The 23,433-nt window shown below is 37.1% G+C and overlaps 1 protein-coding gene across 2 annotated transcripts in view; it reads left to right on the top strand.

The window, feature by feature from the left end:
- LOC121736020 (ecdysone 20-monooxygenase) overlaps positions 1 to 23,433 on the top strand; it is a 58,695-nt gene that overhangs the window by 27,601 nt on the left and 7,661 nt on the right. Inside the window, exons 2-4 of one of the 2 annotated variants that reach the window (XM_042127051.1) lie at positions 12,754 to 12,952; positions 13,460 to 13,655; positions 17,517 to 17,707. In XM_042127051.1, the coding sequence (XP_041982985.1) occupies positions 12,754 to 12,952; positions 13,460 to 13,655; positions 17,517 to 17,707 (586 nt within the window). Of the gene's footprint in view, positions 1 to 12,753; positions 12,953 to 13,459; positions 13,656 to 17,516; positions 17,708 to 23,433 lie in introns of those variants that run through there. The other variant, XM_042127052.1, reaches the window with a different exon arrangement.

Raw genomic sequence — 23,433 nt, 5'->3', positions numbered from 1 at the left:
AATATTATAAACTAGATGTCCCGGTGAACTTTGAGTCACCCATAAATACACAAAAATTAGCCAAATCGGTTTAGCCGTGCTCGAGTTATAGCGATACTAATATGATGCAAAACGTGTGTCTAACTGTTACCTCTCCACACCCAAACCGCAGAACTGATTTTGCTAAAAATTGGTATGGAGATACTTTAAGTCCCAGGAAAGGATACAGGGTACTTTTTATCCAGAAAAATGTACGGTTCCACCGCGACAAAGAGTTTTGGCGCGACGAAGTGACGGGTGCCATCCAGTAACTTATAAATGTATACATAAACAGTTAACTAAAATATTTTAAGTATGGCCTAAAGTTTTAGGGGCCATTACATTGTTATTAAACCTTTTGATGTATTAAAGCAAAATTCAACATGGTACACGTGTGATTTTTTTTACTCCTACGTCAAAAGCAAAAAAAAAACAACAAAAAAACAAGTCTATTTTATGACTGAGCGAAAGATTAGGATCATCCATAAAACCACGAGTTTGGGGCAACCATACAACTTTATTAATCTGTGACCAAAGATCATACTTTGGTCTTTGAAATTCGACAGTTTATGCCAACGCGGCAAAGATCACAGGTAAGTGGCTGAATGTCAGAAAAACATCGAACTTGTTTCCTACAATTTGTTACGTGCTATCTTATGAGTGAAGATTAGGACTTAGAATTAAAAAGCTAAGCATCCTAACCACTAACAATAACTAAGCATGTAGTTTTGCATCAAAAAGTTTCCTATTAAAAAAGGCAGTTGATAGATCTACGTCGTTTGGTCGGCTTATGTCAATTAAATGTTAGCTGTGTATTGGCTGTAGCTGTCAATTCAATGGTGATCGCTCGGATGAGTTTGACTTAACGCGACCAAATTACTTTAGGTGCACCTACGCATTTGCCAAGGAATCAACGTCACTGGTAGTACCATCGAGGAATTTGATTCCTAGGCAGATGACAGACCAACGTCATTTGGTCGGATCATGTCAATTCAATGTTAACTGTGATCTGTCGGCTGGGTTTGACGTAACGCGACCAAACTAGGTAGGTCCGCAATATGACTAGAAATCAACTTCTCTGATAGTACAATCGTGATTATTGTAACCTTCAAAACCTTCTCCTGTTTTGGAAGAACCATAACAGAAGAAGGCTTTATGTTCCACTGATGAATTTTTTAACGAGGCTACAAAGATGCCGTTCCATTCAGCTCGTCAAAAAACCATATTTTACGGAAAAAATAGAAAATTATTATGTGTCCCTCAAAATCCAAAACCATAGTCACACTAGGGTTAAGTTAGGGTTCGCATTGACCTTGAAAAGCCGGGACACTCCTTTCGCAACCTTGAGAGTTGAGCCGATAGGGCGATTGGGGGGATCCAGACCAAACAAAACAAACAAAGGGCCCGCCGTTTGTCCGACAAAAATAGTTCGTGCGTTCTAATTTTAAGTAATACGATCCTAAGGCCCTTTAGCCAAGACGGTTCTTTATCGCTTCTTTATAGAATCGTCGATCAAAATGTATGAAATTGACATGAGCGTTCGATAAAATTAAGTCGACATTTGACTCATGTTATGTCAATTCAATACATTATACAAAGAAGTTCACAGGAAACGTCTTGGCTAGGAGCTCTGATTTAACATCTACCACAGTGGCGAGACAGTGCTTTTGAGCAGTTTTTTTTTAATGAAATAACGGGGCAAACGAGCAAACAGGTCACATGATAGTAAGCAACTACCGTCGCCCATGGACACTCGCAACATCAGAAGAGCTGCAGGTGCGTCGCCGGCCTTTTAAGAGGGAATACGCTCTCTTCTTGAAGGTTTGCAGGTCGTATAGGTCCGGAAATACTGCTGGTGACAGTTCGTTCCAGAGTTTTACAGTGCGCAGCAGAAAGTTACGCAGAAAAGACTGCCGCGGTGGAAGACTGCCACTCATCAAGGTGATGAGGATGGTATATTTTTCGCGTGGGACGATGGCGAAAAGTTGCAGGTGGTATGATTCCGAACAATTCCTCAGAGCACGCCCCGTGATACAACCGATAGAAGATTGAGATTTGAGAGCACCCGGTAGGTGCACGTGGGTGTGTTCATGGCATTACGGCCGCACAAAATCGTCGCTCACTTAAAGTAAGTTGTAAAGTTCTAATACACGGGGGACCGTACATTGTCTTTCCTATATTCTTTCACGAATCATTACACTCAAAGTATCTCGGTACAAAATTTCATCAAAGTCGGTTACTCCTCAAAACTTGTTCAATTTAGATTCAAGATAATGGACGAAGTAATTAGATTAAAAAAGCTTAAGCAATTAACGATATTTTTAGAACACACATGATGTAGTAACTAATAAACATACTTAACAATGTTATCATCAATCATTATAGTTGAAACTTCCGCCCACATTGAAATGGCAAAAAAATGTTTCCTGAAAAAAACTGAAAAAAAAAGACGGGTTGCACTCCGGGAGTGCCGGCAGAAGTGAAAACTTGATGCATTATTTTTTTAACCCATTTTTTATGGAAATCGATTTTTTAATTAATCCCTTTGATTAAATTTTTAACCCAATATTTATGAAAATCGATTTTTAAAAAATCAATTTTTTTAACCCATTTTTTATGAAAATCGATTTTTAAAAAATCTAGTTTTTTAATTAATCGAAACCCTCACAAACGATTAAATTTTTAACCCATTTATCATTATATTGCGCACTTGGCCTTGGATGTAAGCAAGGCTATATTGACGACGTCATAGATAAGACATAACCTCCATAATATTGTATTGTGATGATGGTTATCCGAGGCCTCCTCAAAAGAATTTTCATTGCCAGCCAAGTATAGCAAGATGTCTATGGTAGATACTGATACATTTTCATTGTACATGATTAAAAAAATGGCAAAAAAGTCACGTTTGTTGTATGGGAGCCCCCCTTAAATATTGAATTTATTTTATTTTTAGTACTTTTTGTTATAGCGGCAACAGAAATACATAATCTGTGAAAATTTCAACTCTCTAGCTATTACCGTTCTTGAGTTACAGCCTGGAGACAGACGGACAGACATCGAAGTCTCAGTAATAGGGTCCCGTTTTTACCCTTTGGGTACGGAACCCTAAAAAAAGAACACTTGCCAGTTGCGACTTACGAGTTACGACCCCACTCACAGCAAAGACTATACATAAGAAATGAAGAGTCTGACAGAAAATGTTTAGAGTACAAGATTACGCTAAAATATACCATTACTTATAATATGTTTTTTTTTTAAATAAATAACGCAAGCGAGAAAACGGGTCACCTGATGGAAAGCAACTTCCGTCGCCCATGGACACTCGCAACTTCAGAAGAGCTGTAGGTGCATTGCCGGCCTTTTAAGAGGATAGGGGAGGGTAAGTAAGGGAATAGAGAAGGGTAGGCAAGGGAATAGGGTAGGGGATTGGGCCTCCGGTAAACTCACTCACTCGGCGAAACACAGCGCAAGCGCTGTTACACGCCAGTTTTCTGTGAGCCCGTGGTATTTCTCCGGTCAAGCCGGCCCATTCGTGCCGCAACATGGCTCTACCACATATTAGAGATAAAATAATTAAGTTAGGAAATTGATCCATGGAAACAATTCTAAATAAGGTGATTCCAGGTGTGAGGTTTTTTTTCTACCCGTTTGGAATTACCTTATAACGGCATTGACCCTGTACATTTTATTTGATTAGCCTTCGAAGGTAGAATATAAAAGACGAGGAAAAAGCGGTGTGACTAGCAAGGTCTTCAGTTACCAGGAAGAAGAAAGTAGCTATCTTACTGCCGCACGAGACGTTTAGTGATGATTAAACTTCAATTTAAATGAAGAGTTTGACAGATAATGTATATATGGCTTATGTCAAAATCTTCATCTAATTACAGTTAAGTAATTTGTATTCGTCTCTGAGTGCGGCAGTTTGTCAATATTTGCGAAAATAATATGTGATCGAAGATTTTTGATAATCGAAGACGAGATCATCAAAACTATTGAAAGACGTTTTAGACAAATTTCATTAAATGGAAGATAATAAATAACGTATTACCAGGGACGGATTAAGAATGGATTAAGACTACTTGATGCCCTAAGCAATCCTTGCCTGTGGGCCTCCCTATCTGTACGTCAACTAGAATCGGTCTTTAACCTTTACCACCCAAAAACATTTGTCTTTTTCCTAGAAACTTTTTTTGGTGTGGTTTTTGGTGACGTGAGAGTAAGATGTGAACGCGCCCTAAGGATGGATTTTTTGTGCTTCTTCTGGTGCCCCCTTAGACGTGATGCCCTAGGCAATTGCTTAATTTGATCAAGGGTTAATCCGCCACTGCGTATTACCTAAGTTTCAAAATATGGTATTATTTACTCGTACCAAGTGTAGTAAGAATTGTTAAAGCTCTCATAAAATACCAACTACTATTTCAAAGGCGTTGCTTACTGTAGTAAAGAATCATGTTTCAGTAAATCATGTAGACTAAACAATGCATATAACTACATCCAGCATACTTGTATAATGCTTTGATAGGGCCTCAGCCAAGCCATTCATAGAAATTTTAGGGTAGGCTCTAGACCAGGCCATTTAGAAAGGTAATTCTAGAAAGGTACAATAAGAATTATTGTCAAAGACTGAATACTTCAGAAAATCCTATTATTGGCATATTTTTTTCGAAACACTAAAGTGCCAAAAATAGAGTGAAATAGAGTGAGAGCGAAAGTTTCTCTATTTGTCTGTCTGTTACCTTTTCACGCCCAAACCGCTGAACCGATTTTGTTGAAATTTGGTATGGCGATGCTTTTCCGGGAAAGGAAGGATACTTTTTTTCGTGGAAAAAGGTACGTTTCCCGCGCAACGACGGAATTTTGGCGCAACAAAGTTACGGGCATCAAATATTAGGTAATAATGGCCGGTAACTATTCCAATCTAGTGATCCAATCCAGCGTTTTTTTTTAAATTGCTTTTCGATGCATTCCAGTGCCCATTTACATTATTCCAATGTCATCCAGCTCTGGATTGGATTATTGGCTTGGAACAAATAATAAACCTGCCATAACCAATAAGGTATGTTACTTGACAAAAATTGCAAAAATGGGCTTGCTGCGGGTGGTATTAAAACCAGTAATAATAATTGGTATTAAAAGATACAAAACGGAATTAATTACCAAAACCTATAAATTTTACAACGCAAAGGTGTATGAATAATAAATATATCAGGGGATACGAAAGGTGTCTTGGGCAATAATTTAAAAATAGAATAACTATTGGTACTTTTAAGGACTTGGTTTCTGATTTCAGACTGTCCTATAATTAGGCACTAGATGTATCTTAGGGCCCTTCTACACGACGTTTTTTAAGCTCGTTTGTATCGATACAAACGCAAGTCGAACGCTCAGCAAACGCAAGGAAGCCGATACGTTTTGAACTTGATATCTGCCAAAACGCGATGAAAATGCGCAGAATACGAGCGCATCAGAAACGCGCGTCGTCAATTAAGTGAAAATCTATCTGAACTATAGACTATTTAATATTAATGTTCACTGTTCAGTTTCTTCCTTTCAGGTTTTGAACTAGAGCTTTTAATTGACTATAGCGACAAAATAATAACCAGTACAGTAACAGAGACAGTAATCAGTGTTGTTGAATAGTCACTTATCTCATGTCAAACCTCTTAATTTCTCAACTCATGTCTCATGTCATGAACTTATGTCAAAATCATTTATTTAATTGCATTCAAGCTTACCAATTAACAATAACATGAAGTAAATAAAAAGCTGACGATTGCCTTTCATAGCGACAATCTCTATTTTAATCTGAAAACTGAAAAGCCCTGTATATCCTTCGTAGCTATTTAATGTACAGGATGGAACAAAACTAAGCGATAGTACTTTAGGGTGTGTATGAGTACCGTTCAATAGAGTTCAATGTGAAAGTAACAGCGATGAAAGAGTAACTTTTTTTAAACTTTTGTATACAAATCACAAAAAAATTGCTGTTTCAGTGCTGCTTTAATAATAAAATATTATTTTCTCCTTGTTTTGATACAGCCTGTACAATCTAATTTGAAAAGTTGGTGTAGCTTCAAATAATAGCGTTTTATGTCCATGTTTATGGCTAATAAAACTGGTAGTTACTATAATATAACCAGTTTCCATACAATAGTCCTGGCAAGGACTCTACTTTTTGCGTAGAACTTGCCAAAATTGCACCATTCACAATTTATATTGCTAATTTTGTAGTGCGTGTAATATAAGCTTATTCGCATTAACCAGCCAGCAAATTTTAAGACCAAATTGACCAATTATATTACTAGCTAAGAGACAAGCTTAGTGAGAGCTCGAGTCGTTTTTCTGCGTGGTAATTTTAATAGTAACCAATTACCAAACCTTGACTGACCGATAATAATACATCTACATATAAATATATGTTAACGTAGGTACAAATCGATAGGCGTGATAGTTTTACCGTATAGTGTACCACAAAAGTGCTCAGGTTGTGGGATAAACTATAATGATTAAAAAAATGCCAGTACTTTAGAATGGGAGAGCCATGCTTCGGCACGAATGGGCCGGCTCGACCGGATAAATACCACGTTCTCACAGAAAACCGGCGTGAAACAGCGCTTGCGCTGTGTTTCGCCGAGTGAGTGAGTTTACCGGAGGCCCAATCCCCTAACCCCTACCCTATTCCATTCCCTACCCTCAACTATTCCCTTCCCTTCCCTTCCCTACCCTCCCCTATTACCCTATTCCTTCTTAAAAGGCCGGCAACGCACTTGCAGCTCTTCTGATGCTGCGAGTATCCATGGGCGACGGAAGTTGCTTTCCATCAGGTGACCCGTTTGCTCGTTTGCCCCCTTATTTCATAAAAAAAAAAAATGGATTTATTACTATTATGTTACTATAATATTTTGTGTCGCATCTTCAGTATTATCACTTACTGCCGCACTTAATGATAATAATAGTTTGACACAAAATGTATGTAGCTTATTTCGAAGTCATTACATTCCTGTGTAGTAATTATTAACACTAGAGATCGCCCAATGGTCGAAATTCGACCTTAGTTTCAACGACATTAGGACTACTACATATATTTTGTAAAAAAATAATATTGACTTTAAATCATATTTTTTTCAACTCTTATCTATGGGACTCAGCTGATCTCAGACTGGCCGTGTAAGCATTGTCTAATAGTAGCTAAGATTCAATAAAAAAAACTATAATCCATTTTCAATTTGTCACCTTGTTGTCAACGGACTTCAACCATAAATAAAAGAGTATAATTCGTATATATAGGCTTGTCACTAAAAATCTGTCATTTTTCCTAGTGTGTGTGTTGTAGTGTGTGTAATGTTTTATTTGTGAAAAAAATGTATGATAAAAGTATAATTTCAAAATAATATTAGTTCGATGCACTCCTTCACCATGTAAACTATAACTGTGCAAAATTTCATTCACCTACGTTTCCCCGTTTTTCCTCAAAAGGGATACAAAGTTTTTGGCTCACGTATTAATATATAGATATTCATCTCTGATTGAAGCACTCAGAGAAATTGAATGATGATTAAACTTCAATTGAATGAAGAGTTTGACAGATGAAGATATTGTCCCCTATTTAATTACATAAGTTTTATACTTATATATTTGGTAGAGTCATGCTTCGGCACGAATGGGCCAGAGCAACTGGAGAAATACCACGGGCTCGGGCGACGGAAGTTGCTTTCCATCAGGTGACCAGTTTGCTCGTTTGCCCCCTTATTTCATAAAATAAAAGTTAAGTATTTAATCTTCGTCTCTGAGTGTGGCAGTTATAACTAGGCTTCCAAATCTTTCTATACGAAAATTATAAAAGCAATTATAAGTAAGTAATTATTCCATGTTTGTGTGAATTCGCCGAACTAATGCTAGACGTTCGTTAAACTATTAACGACTGGAACCAAAATACGTGCAATTTAGATAACGTTTGTTTTGGAGTTATACTTAATAAGTTTTATTTCTGATTTTTTGGCTAGATTTGATTTAAATCTTTTTCCAGACATTCCACGTTGATTCAAGTGTAGACTTTTTCAACATTTTTATAATTTTTTATAATGAACACGTATGTATGTTTATGAATTATATCTCTTTGTTAACTCACTAATTAATCTTATATATATATATATATATATATATATATATTTAATTGGAATCTCGGAATCGGCTCCAATGATTTTCATGAAATTTAGTATATAGGGGGTTTCGGGGGCGATAAATCGATCTAGTTAGGAATCATTTTTAGAAAATGTCATTTTATTCGTGTTTTATCGAATACCGAGCAAAGCTCGGTGAAATAGCTAGTTAATTATTAATATATCAATATTATTAAATCAACATGCTGATTTTTCCTTTAAAGATTTACAACACTTACCAATGGCATATTATGGACATGAAACATAAAAATTATCAGTGCTAAAATTTTACACCCTTAACCTTGGGTTCAACATAAAATTTTACAACTTCGAATAACCTTGGTATATTAATAGTAGTTATTATTGGTAGTTGGTATATTACACTACTTTCTTTACCTACTTGTAACTTGAGAACTTATATAAGCAAATAATTTAACATTAGGTATTTTAGTCTAATTAATCTAATATTAGGGTGTGCTGCACCAACTTTCTTTAACTATAACTTTAACCATAACAAAATGTCAAATGATCTGTCAAGTCATAATTGACGCCATATTTGACGATAACCTTTTAACTATAAGTTATAACTACGCCTCTGGCATAATAGACATAACTACCCAATGAGTTTCTAAAATACTAGAGTAGCAATGTCTTACAAACGATTCTCAAAAATGCGTCACCAATAAATAATAATTGATAGTTCAAACTTCAAAAGACGTTTGACGCATTTGAGCTTTGAAACCGATACAATATGTCAAAGTAAACTATATTTGTCTCGTTCCTTCCACTCATTAACTAATTACCGTTGAAGTGAGACAATACATTGCTGGCGTGAAAACGAACAGAGTTGCCAATGGCGAGAAATAATTTCCCCTAAATTAATGAATGAATAAATAATTTATTAAGTATTTAATTGCTTTGGTGTGATTAATGTTATATATTCTGAACAGAATTTCATTAAACTTTCAATCTATATTATTAGAAAAATCTTACAGAAGCATGTCTGTACATTGAAAATATTTAGAAAAAGCTAGTAACTATTACCTAGTTACTAGCTTTTTCTAAATATTTTCAATAGTAAATGGATTTGAATAAATAATAGTTTTTTTATTTAAAAAATCTATTAAATAACAAAGATCTATATATAGTCTGTCAAGAAAGTCATGACAGGCGGGAAAATTTTCTAAACGTAATCACGCTTAAAACGTGTATTTTTTTCTTTGTATTTTCATAGAGAACGCTTATTACATTTTAAATATTGTCACCTTGCACATTTTTATCTCGAATTATTATAGTTCTCATATTTTTTATTTCATTTAAAAAATTTCCCGCCTGTCATGACTTTTTTGACAGACTTTAAATTCTAAGATATTTACAAGGTATGTGAATAGAAATAAAAAAATAAGTGCGTAAATATTATAATTTATTATTGTTCTCGTATAATTACGATAATATTTTTTTATAAACTTTTTTAACATGACAACATGTTAAAAAAGTTTATAAACTTTTTACTGTAAATTAATCAGCAGGGTGGTTTATTGATTATACACCACTGTGTAACATAAGTTTGTTGTACAATTGTCTTTTACTCTCTTTCTTATAGCTTAAGGTAAACATTTTACATTCGTGGTACAATCTTATCTTAACATACTTGTGAATTATCGCGTTATTAACAAAAGAGAATGATCCATCTGTAATGATGACACGTTTTCTGCTGTATGAATAGCAAATTTTTTAATCCACGAATATGTTTGAATTTTTTCAAGTGTTTTCGTACTTAAATACATAGCACCATATTTAGGATGCAAAGACTTTCCACCGGACATAGCAATAGCAAATTTAATCACGGCTTCACATTATATACAAATGTCGAAAACCTGTTGCGCTGGATAGCATAGGCCTCCTTTGTCTTTAATAATTATGATTTTATGAAACCATAAAAGCTCCGTGGCTAACAAAGCTTTGATGCATCACTAAATTACAAATAATTTTTGACTTGGAATCAGCACTTTTTATTTTCAATACATTGAATGCATCTGCCGTAAAGCCAGGTTCCCCATTAATCTTGTTGTACCAATTCAGTAACGTTCTTGGGTGAGGCAAACAATTGTTCAAGGTTGCACGAACATATTTATATGCTGCAGGTGAGTAAAAATTAAGTGATAACGCAAATTTTCTCAGTGCAACAGAAAACTTTTTTAAAAAAGACCTTTTATTTTGATATGAATTCTAAAATGCTTTCATTAAGACACACATTTCTTCATTAAAATTTAATTGCATTTCTTCTTCTTCTTCACTTCAGTAGCGCTGCTTTTTTAATTCTTTTATTATGTCCGACAATTTCTCTTTTTTAATCTGAAGTCTTTTATTTTTTTGTCTTAAATTCCGTATACATTTTAATCTCTTCGATGATACAAACTTTAAGCGTTTAATAGTTTTTCTCATTTTATGTTCTCGTGGTGTTTCTAATATTTCGAGCATTTCATCGTCAGTTTCCACATTTAAATCAACTTCCATTTCTAACGGTGGTGATTTGATTTCATCCTAGAAAAAATGACTTATTAAACACAGACCGACGAACAGACTACAGACCACTTTCACACATAGTTAAATAGGTACTTACAATAACCATTGGAACTGCTTTGTTTGTCAATTTAGTATGACCTTTATCATGCTTAGGTGGAATCTTATCTTGATCTCTAAAGTGTTTCGAGCATATGACGGTAGCTGTAGATGGAAACCAGTCGCTTTCTTTGCGTAATAGTCTTATACATCTTATCCACTCCTCTTTACGCTTCTGATCTTTAGGTACTCTAAAAAACAAATAAAATATCATTCTAAGTGAACCTAATACTATTTTAAAATGATTACACATTACAATGATGAAATAAAATTAAAATCTAATTTTCGTAATGATTGTGCATATTACAGACGTTGCCGAAATTCTATTCACAGATATTACTGGCACACACTTCTGTCATTCATCCTTTCATCAAGTAAACTCCCATATAAGTGGGAAAATTAAAATCGTTTCACTGGCAACACCAGTGACAAAAAAAATTCACGATATATTTTTTTTGTTTTCATGTAATTTTAGACAATTATGATTAAAATTATGCAAACTTACTTATGAAAAGTAACGCCACTTGCTTTATCATCCTTTTCGGACCGTGATACACAATTTTTAACAACACATTTCACCATTTTGAATAGCTTTAACGGATGCGTCACGCTTGCTAAACGTCAAGCAGGCAACTGAAGTTAGATATGCCTGCAGGCATCTTCGAAGTGGCAACGCGTTGCTGTCGTAAACTGCAAATCTAGTTACGTTAGTAACATAGAATATCATTGTAACTACCAGTAGTTCGACTGCAAAGAAACGGACAGGTTTCAATATCTGTCAAATTCGTCGGGTTTCACTAGGATTATGAACAGAATGTGCCTCGCACTGGCTGATATAATTTATTTTTAAATATTTCAAATAAAGATTTCAAAATTGGATTCTGACAATTTTAATCGCATGTGCCAAAACACAAACAACAATACGACCAAAGAGGAACACGTCCAGCGAATATGTCATAGTTTTAAATTCGTAGGTAACAAGTTAACAACCCTAGCGACGATTTTCATCATAATACGTTAAATTTAAAAATTTCAACATCAGCTCTAAGTCGGCATACTCTGTAATTCTGTCTACTCTGCTCTGGTGCCATCAACCCTTAGTAAGTTAAAAACTAAGCATTAACAATATTTAGGTTGACACTACATTAATTTCTACTAACACTGATCTAATTAAAATCCTAATCTCATGATGCGCCCTTTTCTGGTACTGTTCTGCCACTACTAATATATATTCTGTGGTTCTGCAAAAATCCACATCGTACCGACAGTCTATTGTATACTTTTAAGCTTTAATGCCAAGGAATAAGGTCGAAAAGTGACCAACCAGAACATTGCACGAGAGTTGCGCAATGCCAAGTTCAAGTTCTCCGGTCGCCGACCGCGTTTGGTAATCATGAACTTGGCCAACCGTCTTGACCAGTACAATATTTGATATTACACAAACTCATACCGGTTCTTAGACATCAAATCTTTGGATTGCCATTGCCACCATAGAAATTCTACATAGGTTTATGTTTTGTACCGAAAATCCGTCACAATGTCTATAGTTTCGAATTTCTGATCAGACCTTCGAGTTGTCTCCATAGAAAGGGTTTCTAATTTTTGTGGGTCAAAGTGACACTACAAATTGTAGGTATTTTTATCCTTTAAACTTCTACTGTGCTAAAGCCTAAAGCTAGCCTTGCTAATAGGTTGATGCCGATATTTCAATTATCAAAGCAAAGTGGCAGATGTCGTAGCATCGAATTTTTATGTTCCCATCGATCCTTCTATCGATGTGATTAGATAGGCGGATAAGTCTCTTAAGAGTAAAATTCACCAGCCATCTTACCAGACCCAATAAAACATAAAACTCACATTATTAGTCGATCTCTAAATTTAAAGTTGAGTGCTAAGATGCTGGGCACAGTGATAAAATAATTACTATACTAATTGAAACCTTCTTTTACAGTGCGCCCCAGCACCGCTAGTGGACTGGTCTGGTGTCCCCACTCTCATCCTGGCTGCGGTGGTACTCCTACTATGTGTGGCGGTCACCAGACCTAGTGACAAGCATCGGCTACCTGGGCCTATGGTGCTGCCGGTGATCGGCACGAAATGGCTGTTCTGGAGGCGGTATAGGATGAACAAGCTCCACGAAGCTTATGAAGGTGAGTTTCCAAACATTGGACTATTTGCTATCCGTTAGAGCCCCAAACTTGGATAAATGTTTTACTTGTAAAACATATTTTACCACTTAAGAACAACATGAGCTGATTGTTATAATGGAGACCAATTAAGTAGTTTTTTTTACTATAAAACAGGACTTCATTTATAAAGGCATCGTCAGAATAAAGATATATGCGTTGTAGGTAGACCACAAAAACACGCCAAAAACGTCAGATGACGGATGACAGATGACAGCTGTCAAAGTCCACCTCCCTATTCTCTCGGTGTGTCCACCCACTATCTGCACGAGATATTTGCACGCAGACATGTTCAGGCACTACGGGCCGGTGTTCGCCCAGGCCATGCCCGGCGGGGCTAGTGTTGTAGGTAGTCACCAAAAACGCGCGCCAAAGACGTCAGTCAAATTTGTCAGCTGATAGCTGTCAAAGTCCACCTCCTTATTCTCTCGGTGTGTCCACCCACTATCTGCACGAGATATTTGCACGCAGACATGTTCAGGCGCTACGGGCCGGTGTTCGCCCAGGCCATGCCAGGCGGGGCCTGCGTGTCGATCTCGGAGCGGGCCGCTGTGGAGGCGGTGCTGCGGACCCCGGCGCGCCGCCCCTACAGGCCGCCGACGGAGATCGTCCAGGTGTACAGACGGAGCAGACCAGACATATACGCGTCGACTGGGCTGGTTAATGAGTAAGTTATTCTCTTAATTAACAATAACAGTTAGGTCAATTCAGACCGCGACGCGACGCGTAGATATGCATTTCTAAAGTACTGAATTGACAGACTTCAATTGCGTGAGACGTCTTGGAAATCTGTCAAATCCATACAAATTTAGAAATGCGTCTACCCGTCGCCTTGCGGTCTGAATTGATCCTTACACTACACTGTCGCTTAACCAAGTGCGGTCTTTATATGATAGGTACGTTGTATAGGAACGAAAACAGCAACAAAAATATGTCCATGCCAAACGTCTACTTATTGTTATGTTTTTGGATGGCCACTTCTGATTAAAGTTCAAATCATCTCCCTTTCTCTCTCTGTCTCTTCGGACATACGTAAAACAAGGCATTAAATTTAACATACGAGAAAAAAACGTGCAATGCTTCGAGCGGTACGCAAACGTAGGACTGTTTCCGTCGCAAAAAGTTTTCCTGTAGAGTTCATACAGTTATGCAACAATGTTATGTAAAAATATAATAAACTAAAAATATGAACGTTCAACTAATGGTGTCTAGAGAAAGTAAATCGCATTATTTCAGCAATTTAGGCTTCGATCACTAATACAATTTAGGTATTATTCATTAGGTAATATAGGTTAGACTTAAGATATAGAAAGTAAATGCAAAAAATTAATGCCATTATGAAGAAAATTGCAGCCACGAGGTCAATTAAGCGAAGTGACTCGGTCTAGTAACATCTAGCAAGAAAGTTATTAAATTATAACTTCTTTTGATTAGAAAAAAGTTTGAGGTGAGATCACATTAAAGACGACAAGGTGACGCGACTATGCGACAAATTAATATGCGAGCGACTATAATTTATATGGTTTACAATGAGAGGAGAATTTTATTTATTCCTTAGATCTACTAACGTTACAATTTTATAATATTTAACGCTCTTTTATCTACATATACGTACGACTAAATGTTAAATTGTGTTTTCCTTAAAATGAAAAATTCTTAATTCTTTGCTTACGCACGATCAGTTACTTTGTTATCATTAGTTGTGGTTCTATGCACAGGAATAGTTCGTTGTTCAATGGCCGATACTCTTTGTAGTTCGCGTGTTTTGACGCCTGCGAAATGTCGCGCGACTAACGTCATTTGTGTGATCTCACCTTTATGTGTTTTTGCAATGCACTCAAGGATCCGTGATAGGTGAAAGCCGTGATTAAAAATGTAGATCACACGTGTATTACGTTCACCAGTAGCCATTACAAATAGATTAGCTGAGAATTTGGGTTTTTATGACACAATAACTACACTTGTTTTTTTTTTAATTTGGATGCAAAAGGGTTAGATAGATAGATAGATAGATTCTTTATTGCTCACATTAACTAAATAATACAATAATGTTACTAAAACTAAACATAACAAAAAACATAAATGTGGGCAAGGGCGGCCTTATCGCTATGAGCGATCTCTTCCAGGCAACCCTACGAGAGAGGAAAATTTAAACTAAAAGTAGTAGGTATGCGGGGTAAAGAATACGTCAGCTAAATTTTTTTTAGGTTTTTTACTTTTAAATATATTGCAAGCTTTTATCGCGGGCTTTGAGCGCGGCGACCGAATCAAGAAATTTTGAATATACAGTGTGTTAGTGTAAACACCGTTATCCTTGAAACCATCAAATGAGCCCGTCAAAATGAACAACTTTTTCTATGAGAACAATGATGGGAACTCCGTCTTCATACCCATACAAATTGCCGATGCCGCCGATGAGTATGAAGACGGCATTTTTTTTGAGTTCCCAGCATTGTTCTCATAGAAAAAGTTGTTCATTTTGACGGGCTTATTTGATGGTTTCAAGGATAACGGTGTTAACACTAACACATAGTATAGTGAGTTTACCGCGGCCAGGCCGTCCCTGAGTGGCGCACGTATTTTTTTGTACAAATTTTTGTTTCATTTCCATTACCGTGCCTCTCAAACGCAGTTAGGGCCAGGCCACAACACTGCGTTCCGGCGTTGCATCGCAAAAACAACAACGCACAGAAATGATATGCGATGTCGGAGTGCAAAATTTCATTGGAAATAGTCACTGTCGCATCGGAAATTTACACGATGCGTTCTGCGGCGTCATAGATTTTTACGATGCGACGCCGCAACGCAGTGTTGTGGCTTGGCCCTTTCGCGTTTTCGGATAAACTTTTTACGTTATTTCAATCCAGTGATCCAATCCAGAGCTGCGAAGCTAAAATGGTCACATTTAGCAATTCCTCTCAATCAATTCAGCAAATGAATTGTCAAAACTGTCAAACTGACAAATGTCAAATCAGTACAAAAATACAGAAATGAATTGCAAGCAGAGTTGCATTTTGCGATTTTAGAAAAATGAATCATATTGTGATTCATATCATGATTCTTCAAAGCGACCATTTTAACCCCGCTGGAGTGTTACTGAAATAACGTCCCAGTGCATTTAAAGTGCTCGTTTACATTACTCCAGAGTCCAGAGTAATCCAGCGCTAGATTGGATTACTGGATCGATTAAAATAACGTAAGCCGCGCTCTATTACAGAATTTAGCGATTTAATATTATTTTAATATCTCACTATACTTTTATTATATTTTATTACCACAATCGCATGATAATTAATAAAAATGACATGATTACGATATAAAAATATTAGTTTTCTAGTCACGTAATATTTACTAGACGTAACATGATTGTCTAGGTTTTTTGGCGGAGCTCACTTCCTGTTCAGCCTTTATTGCATGATAACAAATTGCGAGTTAAGTGTTTTTGAAGGTCTACCAGGATCTGATCATCTGATGGCAAAAAGTGAGAAAAGAAATTGACTCTAGCTATACCGGGGTAATAATTGGAATAAAACATTTTGATCCTTTGCGGCTGATTCTGTGTGTGAAACATGCAACTATAGAAATTTATCCAACGATCAAGGATATTTTTTGAAAATCTGCCATCCAAATTTGCCATCAGATCCCGGTAGAGTAGTAGTAACTCACTTATATGTAGTTTGATATTTCAATAAATATTGGCTGCTACTTGGTTGTGCCGGACTATTCATAGCGAAGAAAAAGTTTTGTTTTCATAACAAATATTTAGAGATAGAGCAGGGGTCACCAAATGGCGGACCAAGCATGCTCGAAGATGATCTTCGTTCATCCTAGGACTTCAACATCTCCAGGATTTAATGTCAATATCTATAGCTTGCACCAATATTTCACTCCAAACTTCAGAGAGATAATTGGCTACAAAAATGGTTACTTTTCTCATTGATATCTAAATAAATACCTATTTAATTTCCGTAATTATCTCTGTTTAATATTTTTTTTAATATAAAATGTATGGACCGCGAAGGTCATTTCATGTCTTAAAACGGACCCCGAGCGAAACTAAGTAATTGGAACTTTTTAACAAAGTGTTTAACTGTTTAAACATAAAGAGATAACATACCAATAGACAGACTGAATATGCATTTTAAATATTAGTAAATAAGTAGATAATATTAATGGCAAAAATATTCGTTACAATAAAATAGTAGAGCAAAGGATTAATTGTTTTTTTTTACACGTTTTTTACGATTTCGTTTGATACACTTGGCGTTCTATTTTCGAATTAGATAAATTATAAACAAAAAACTTCCATAGACTATAAAGTCACTTTTTAATTCATTTTTAAAACTCACAGACACGAGCATGGATTTTCCTGTTTTTTTTTTAAGTTTTAGAATTTAAGAGGCCCATTCACGGCCGGAAAAACCGAGTGTGAACCAATCAGTGAGGCCCATTTACTGCAGGACTGCCGTGCAGTCCTGCCGTGAATGGGCCCTTTAATAGTGGTCTAATTTTAATGTTTTTTTTCTAGACAGGGTGAGAAGTGGCACCATCTTCGTCGGCATTTGACCTCGGAGCTGACGAGTCCACAGACTATACAGGGGTTCATACCCGAGCTGAATTCCGTGGTCGATGACTTCCTACTGCTGTTGCAAACCCACCGCAGTGCGGATGGCACCGTACACGGGTTCGAGCAGCTGACGAATAGAATTGGGTTGGAATGTGAGTATGGATTATTATAAATCTTGTATTGTACCATCGTATTGTATGGTTTAATATAAACTTGTATTGCACCTTGTATTGTATTGACGACCTCTGTGGCTCAGTTGGTGGGCTGTTGGTAGCTCAAGCCGGGGGTCGCGGGTTCGAATCCCGCCGACGGAACAAAAAGTTTTCAAAGTTCCTGGGTCATGGGTGTGTATTAAATATGTGTATCATATAATAATAATCTTAAATATATTTATAGTATAAAAGTATTAAATATATTTCCGTTGTCGTGGGCCAGACTGACGTGGTGTGAAGCGTCCATAGATATTATTATTATTATTACCATCGAAGAAATTAATTCATAGGCAGTTGACAGATCTAAGTATGTCATTTGGTCGGATTTTATGAATTCAATGCTAGTCGAGATCTCTCGGCTGGGTTTGACATAACTCGACCAAATTACTTAGCTTAGGTCATCTGGCAATTACTCAACTTCTCTGATAGTACTTTCTATAGACGTATCAACTATTAACATTACATTTAGGATACAATATCATAGCATGTAGGAGCAAAAGCGTGGCCGAAAAATGGGCCCACATACGGTGTTGGTTAGGGCCATATTTACATTTGAAGCCATTCAAGTTTTAGTGTATTTTTGTCTCATTATCAAGATTTTTTTTCTGATAATTTGTATACAATATAGAGCAGGTAGGTCACCAAATGGCTTACCGCGGTCCGCATCCGGACCGCCGACCTATTGTGTGCGGACCAAGCATGTTCGAAGATGATCTTCGTTCATCTTAGGTCTTCAACATCTCCAGGATTTAATGTCATCTATAGCTTGCACCAATATTTCACTCCAAACTTGAGAGAGATAATTAGCTACAAAAAATGGTTACTTTTCTGATTGATATCTAAAAAAATACCTTTGTAATTTTCGTAATTACCTTTGTTTGATATTTTTTTAAATAAAATGTGTGGACCGCGAAGGTCATTTCACAGCGTAAAACGGACCCCGAGCGAAACTGGCACTTGGTGCTTGAGTGATCTTGAGTCTTGGATCTTGAGTTTATTCTTTGGTACTACGAAGTAAGAAAAGTTTGATGTCTTTAACGTCACACTTTAGTTAAAGGGCCGCGCGCTAAAACATCCTTAAAGGATTATGTAACAAGCATAATAATTAATAACGCAGTTAAATACAATAATATTACGTTTGTTGTGATAACAATATTATGTTATACGGTACTCTAACTAGACGGAAACCAGTAACCACGATAATCTTTAAATAAATCAAGGTTGTACTCCACTTGAACCACATTTTCCTTGACAAGCCATCAGTAAATATCCTTGCACATTCGATTATAACCCGCATCAAAAATTAAATTCAAATCCATTTTATTCAGAGTTATTTAATATTTTATTAATTTTTTTTCGGAACTTGGAAACTAGCTGCTAGCTGTGCCTATAACCGGTTCGGAAGTTAAGCCGGCGAGACGAACCGGCGGCGGCGCGGCGTAAGAAACTCGCACCAAAAATTAATGGTGCTTACTCAGCGTTGCAAAATATGTTCACAATACAATATTATATTGAGTAGACCAATTTGGTTTTTAAATTGGGTTATTTTTTAAAATGTATTTAATGTTTTATAAAATAAAGATTCTTTATTTAATTCTTTCTCTGTTTTTTCAATTACATACAAAAATGGACGTTGATTCGTTGCACCGAAGTTCGTTTATTGAGAGAGTACACAAAAAAAACCGAAGTGTATAGTGAATAGTCCATATCACGTTTAAAAAAAATCAGCTCAATAATATTATTTTATTATGTAAAAGTTTTCGGATTTTCGCCCGGTATGGATTGGTAACTTATAAGTTATAAGTACCTAAATTATTCATCAGTACGGATGTTTTTTTATGAAATAAGGGGGCAAACGAGCAAACGGGTAACCTTATGGAAAGCAACTACCGCCGCCCATGGACACCAGAAGAGCTGCAGGTGCGTTGCCGGCCTTTTAAGAGGGAATACGCTCTCTGTTTGAACGTTTGCAGGTCGTATAGGTCCGGAAATACTGCTGGTGTCAGTTCGTTCCTGCACAGTTAAATACATGTCACACAATGTAATATGCATGTTACAGTCATCTGGTTGAATCTGCTATTTGATTGAATGAATAGCGAATTCATTGAATTAACCCATTAAATGGTTTCATCCAGTGAATTCGCTAGTCATTCAATCAAAAATAGCAGACTCAACTAGATGACTGCGACATAGACATACTTAAAATTATTAAGTGTAAAGGCAACTTAATAAAAATTCCTGAACAATGCTCTCAAATGGTTTTCGGTAAAAAATACAACACGCGCATACAATAGATCAATTAGATAAAAGTTTTTACAACTTACTTTATTGTTATACAATTTTTATTATGTTAAAAAATATACGATTAAGTATCTACTGTTTGCAAAAGATATAGCACTGAGTCGCTGGTCTCCGAAGGCGTAGAAATTCGGAAGAACCATAGTAATAGTACTGTAATTTCGTTCACAAGTGAAAATATTGCTGGCTGCGGTCGTGTATCACGCGTTTCCCGTAGTCCCACCTTCAGGAGCAGGAACACCGTTGGGGTTTTAGTGGGTAGTCCCGGGTACGGATATTACATCCGCCCAGGCGAGTCCCACATACCTCGGTGGTCCTCCCCAGGCCCCGGGGATGCGTAAATGCATTCCCCCAACGATAAAAAAAAGTTAAAATAATATTGCTATGTTACTTCTATCACATACAAGGGAACGGCCAGGGCCTCCGCTACCATAATATGTGCAATGTGTGCAATGCACACGGGCGCCATCCTCTAGGGGCGCCAAATCGTCATCTTTATGGGTGCCAAAACCAAGGACCCAGAAAATTTGCCTAAAGAGTCGCCATTGAAATCCTTATTTTGCACACAGGCGCCAGTAGCCCTTACGGGGGCCCTGGGAACGGCATTATGAGTAAAATTAATTTGTGAATGCTAAAGTGGGTCGATCTGTCTGTTACGTCTTCGCTCTTAAACGGCTGATCCAATTTAGATGAAATGTGGTATGGAGATACTTTGCACAGCGGAAAAGGACATATGGATAATTATTGTTTGTCTCGAAAAACTATACGGTTCCCTCGCGAAAGATATTGAACAATTTTCGGTTAAATGCGGGGTCATATTCTAGTAGTCTACAATCTACAAAATGTAACAAAACACAGTGATATAGGTACTTTATGATGTGTGTGTGTGTGTCTCTTATATAGAATTTACTGTGAAAGTAGCAGCGCTGAAAGAGCTTTTTTTTTTTCGAAAGGGTCTAAGCTACTGGTCTGGATAAGACCATGGTAGTTTAATCGTGGCTATAACTAGTCTGTTGCTAGTTGGTTTGGAAATAAACAATGGGGGCCTGGCCCCCTCCCCTAAAGTCACACGTGTGACATTCTAGTCGGGCAATATTGGGGCAAACAGCGCTGAAAGAGCCTTTTTTGCGATTTGTATGAGCAAGCCCTCTAGCGAATTTCCCCATACAAAAGTAAAAAAAAAACTCTTTCAGCGCTGCCACCTTCACAGTGAACTATAATATAAGGGACACACACTGTAAACTCGAAAGTATTGTCACTTAGTATTGTTATACTTACCCTGTATAGAGTTTACTGTGAAAGTAAGGGCGCTGAAATAGTAACCTTTTTTTATTGTTTTATAATATGGGTAAAATCGTTATTATTGCTTTTTATGGTGCCGTAGTCAACAAGGAACCCTTATAGTTTCGGTCTGTCCATCCGTCTGTCTGTCCACAGTTATCAAAAATTTGCGGTACTAGTTACTACGGCTATTGTGCCATAACGCCTCTGTGGTCTAGTGGTATAGAGCGCGGCTCTTGACTCGGAGGTCGTGGGTTCGATTCTCGCGTTGGAAACATGTTATTTCCAAGATTGGTAAGGACAATGCAGGCTGATCACCTGATTGTCTGTTGACAAGTAAGATGATCCATACGTCGGATGGGCGCAAAAAGTCGGTCCTGCGCCTGATCTCTCGCCGGTCGTGTCGGTCTACCGTCCCACTGGGTTATGAGAGTAAAGGAATAGAGAGTGCTCTTGTGTACTGCGCACACACCTGGGCACTATAAAATTACTCCTGCGTAGCTGGCCTGGTTTAAATGAAACCGGCCACCGTCACCGAAACCAGTGTGGGAGCTATTATTATTATTATATTGTGCATGCCCAGATACGCACTTGGCCGGTTTTTTTTTGTTAACTTACACCCTGCATAATATAATATAATATTATGATGCAATAGTGCAACAAGATAGCGATATAGGGCAGTGCATGTTCCCTGATTGTACCATTAGAAACCCATTACGCCAGTAACTGGCGTAACTACATTTTATGGACGTTAACGACTGGCACGCAGGGCTGCTACTTACTTTTTTCTAGAAAAAGTTTTTTTTTTATTTATGAAATAAGGGGGCAAACGAGCAAACGGGTCACCTGATGGAAAGCAACTTCCGTCGCCCATGGATACTCGCGGCATCAGAAGAGCTGCAAGTGCGTCGCCGGCCTTTTAAGAGGGAATAGGTTAATATAGTAAGGAAGGGAAGGGAATAGGGTAGGGAAGAGAGGGGAATAGGGTAGGGGGTTGGGTCTCCGGTAAACTCACTCACTCGACGAAATACAGCGCAAGTGCTGTTTCACGCCGGTTTTCTGTGAGAACGTGGTATTTCTCCGGTCGAGCCGGCCCATTCGTGCCGAAGCATGGCTCTCCCACGTGAACCCACCACGTTCTATTGTTTTTGTTCTCTAAATTATAATGCTACACAAGGTGTCACAAAACTAAGTGATAATAATTAATACAGTTTACTATGGGTTCCGTGTAGTGAGTTCATTGTAAAAATAGTAGCGCTAAAAGAGCAATTTTTTCACTTTTGTATGTGGAAACTCGTGAGTTTCTGTACTGGAGCGCTTGCAAATCACAAAAAAAATTGGTCTTTCAGCGCTGCTACTTTCACAGTGAACACTCTACAAGGAACACATACATACGATTAACTTAAGTATTGTCACTGTTTTGTTACACCTTGTATATTATGTAGGTACTGTTTATAGATGATACTAGAAACCTATCTTACTATTTTGACGACCTCTGTGACTCAGATGGTGGGCTTTTGGTAGCTCAAGCCGGGGGTCGCGGGTTCGAATCCCGCCGAGGGAACAAAAAGTTTTCAAAGTTCCTGGGTCATGGATGGTATATTAAATATGTGTATAACATAATAAAAATCTTAAATATAAGTATAGTATAAAAGTATTAAATATATTTCCGTTATCTGGTACCCGTAACACATGTCAAGTCCTTCAGGTACTTACCACGGGGCCAGACTGACGTGGTGTGAAGCGTCCATAGATATTATTATTGTTATTATTACTTTCTTTATACAAAGTTTAGAAATTTATTGTTGCTAAGCCTTAAAAAAACCTAGCGTTTTTCTTCTCTAATGCCACTTACGTTGTTACTACATACTTAGTAATCTGTGATGCTCCTAGAAACCTACTTTCTTTATCCAAGCTTAGCATGGGTATCGGAAATGCGAAAGAACAGAGACACTGACAGGGCTGCTACCTACATTTTTCTAGCAAAAGAATCCAGCGTTTTTTGTTCTCTACTGCCACTTACGTAGTTACTATTTACTTTCTTTATCCAAGCTTAGAATGGTTAGAACATAAATGCGAAAGAAACC

Source organism: Aricia agestis, chromosome 18 (genome assembly GCF_905147365.1).
Source record: "Aricia agestis chromosome 18, ilAriAges1.1, whole genome shotgun sequence".
NCBI lineage: Eukaryota > Metazoa > Arthropoda > Insecta > Lepidoptera > Lycaenidae > Aricia > Aricia agestis.
The sequence above is the reverse complement of the archived record's forward strand: the minus strand, read 5'-3'. Positions and strand labels throughout refer to the sequence as shown.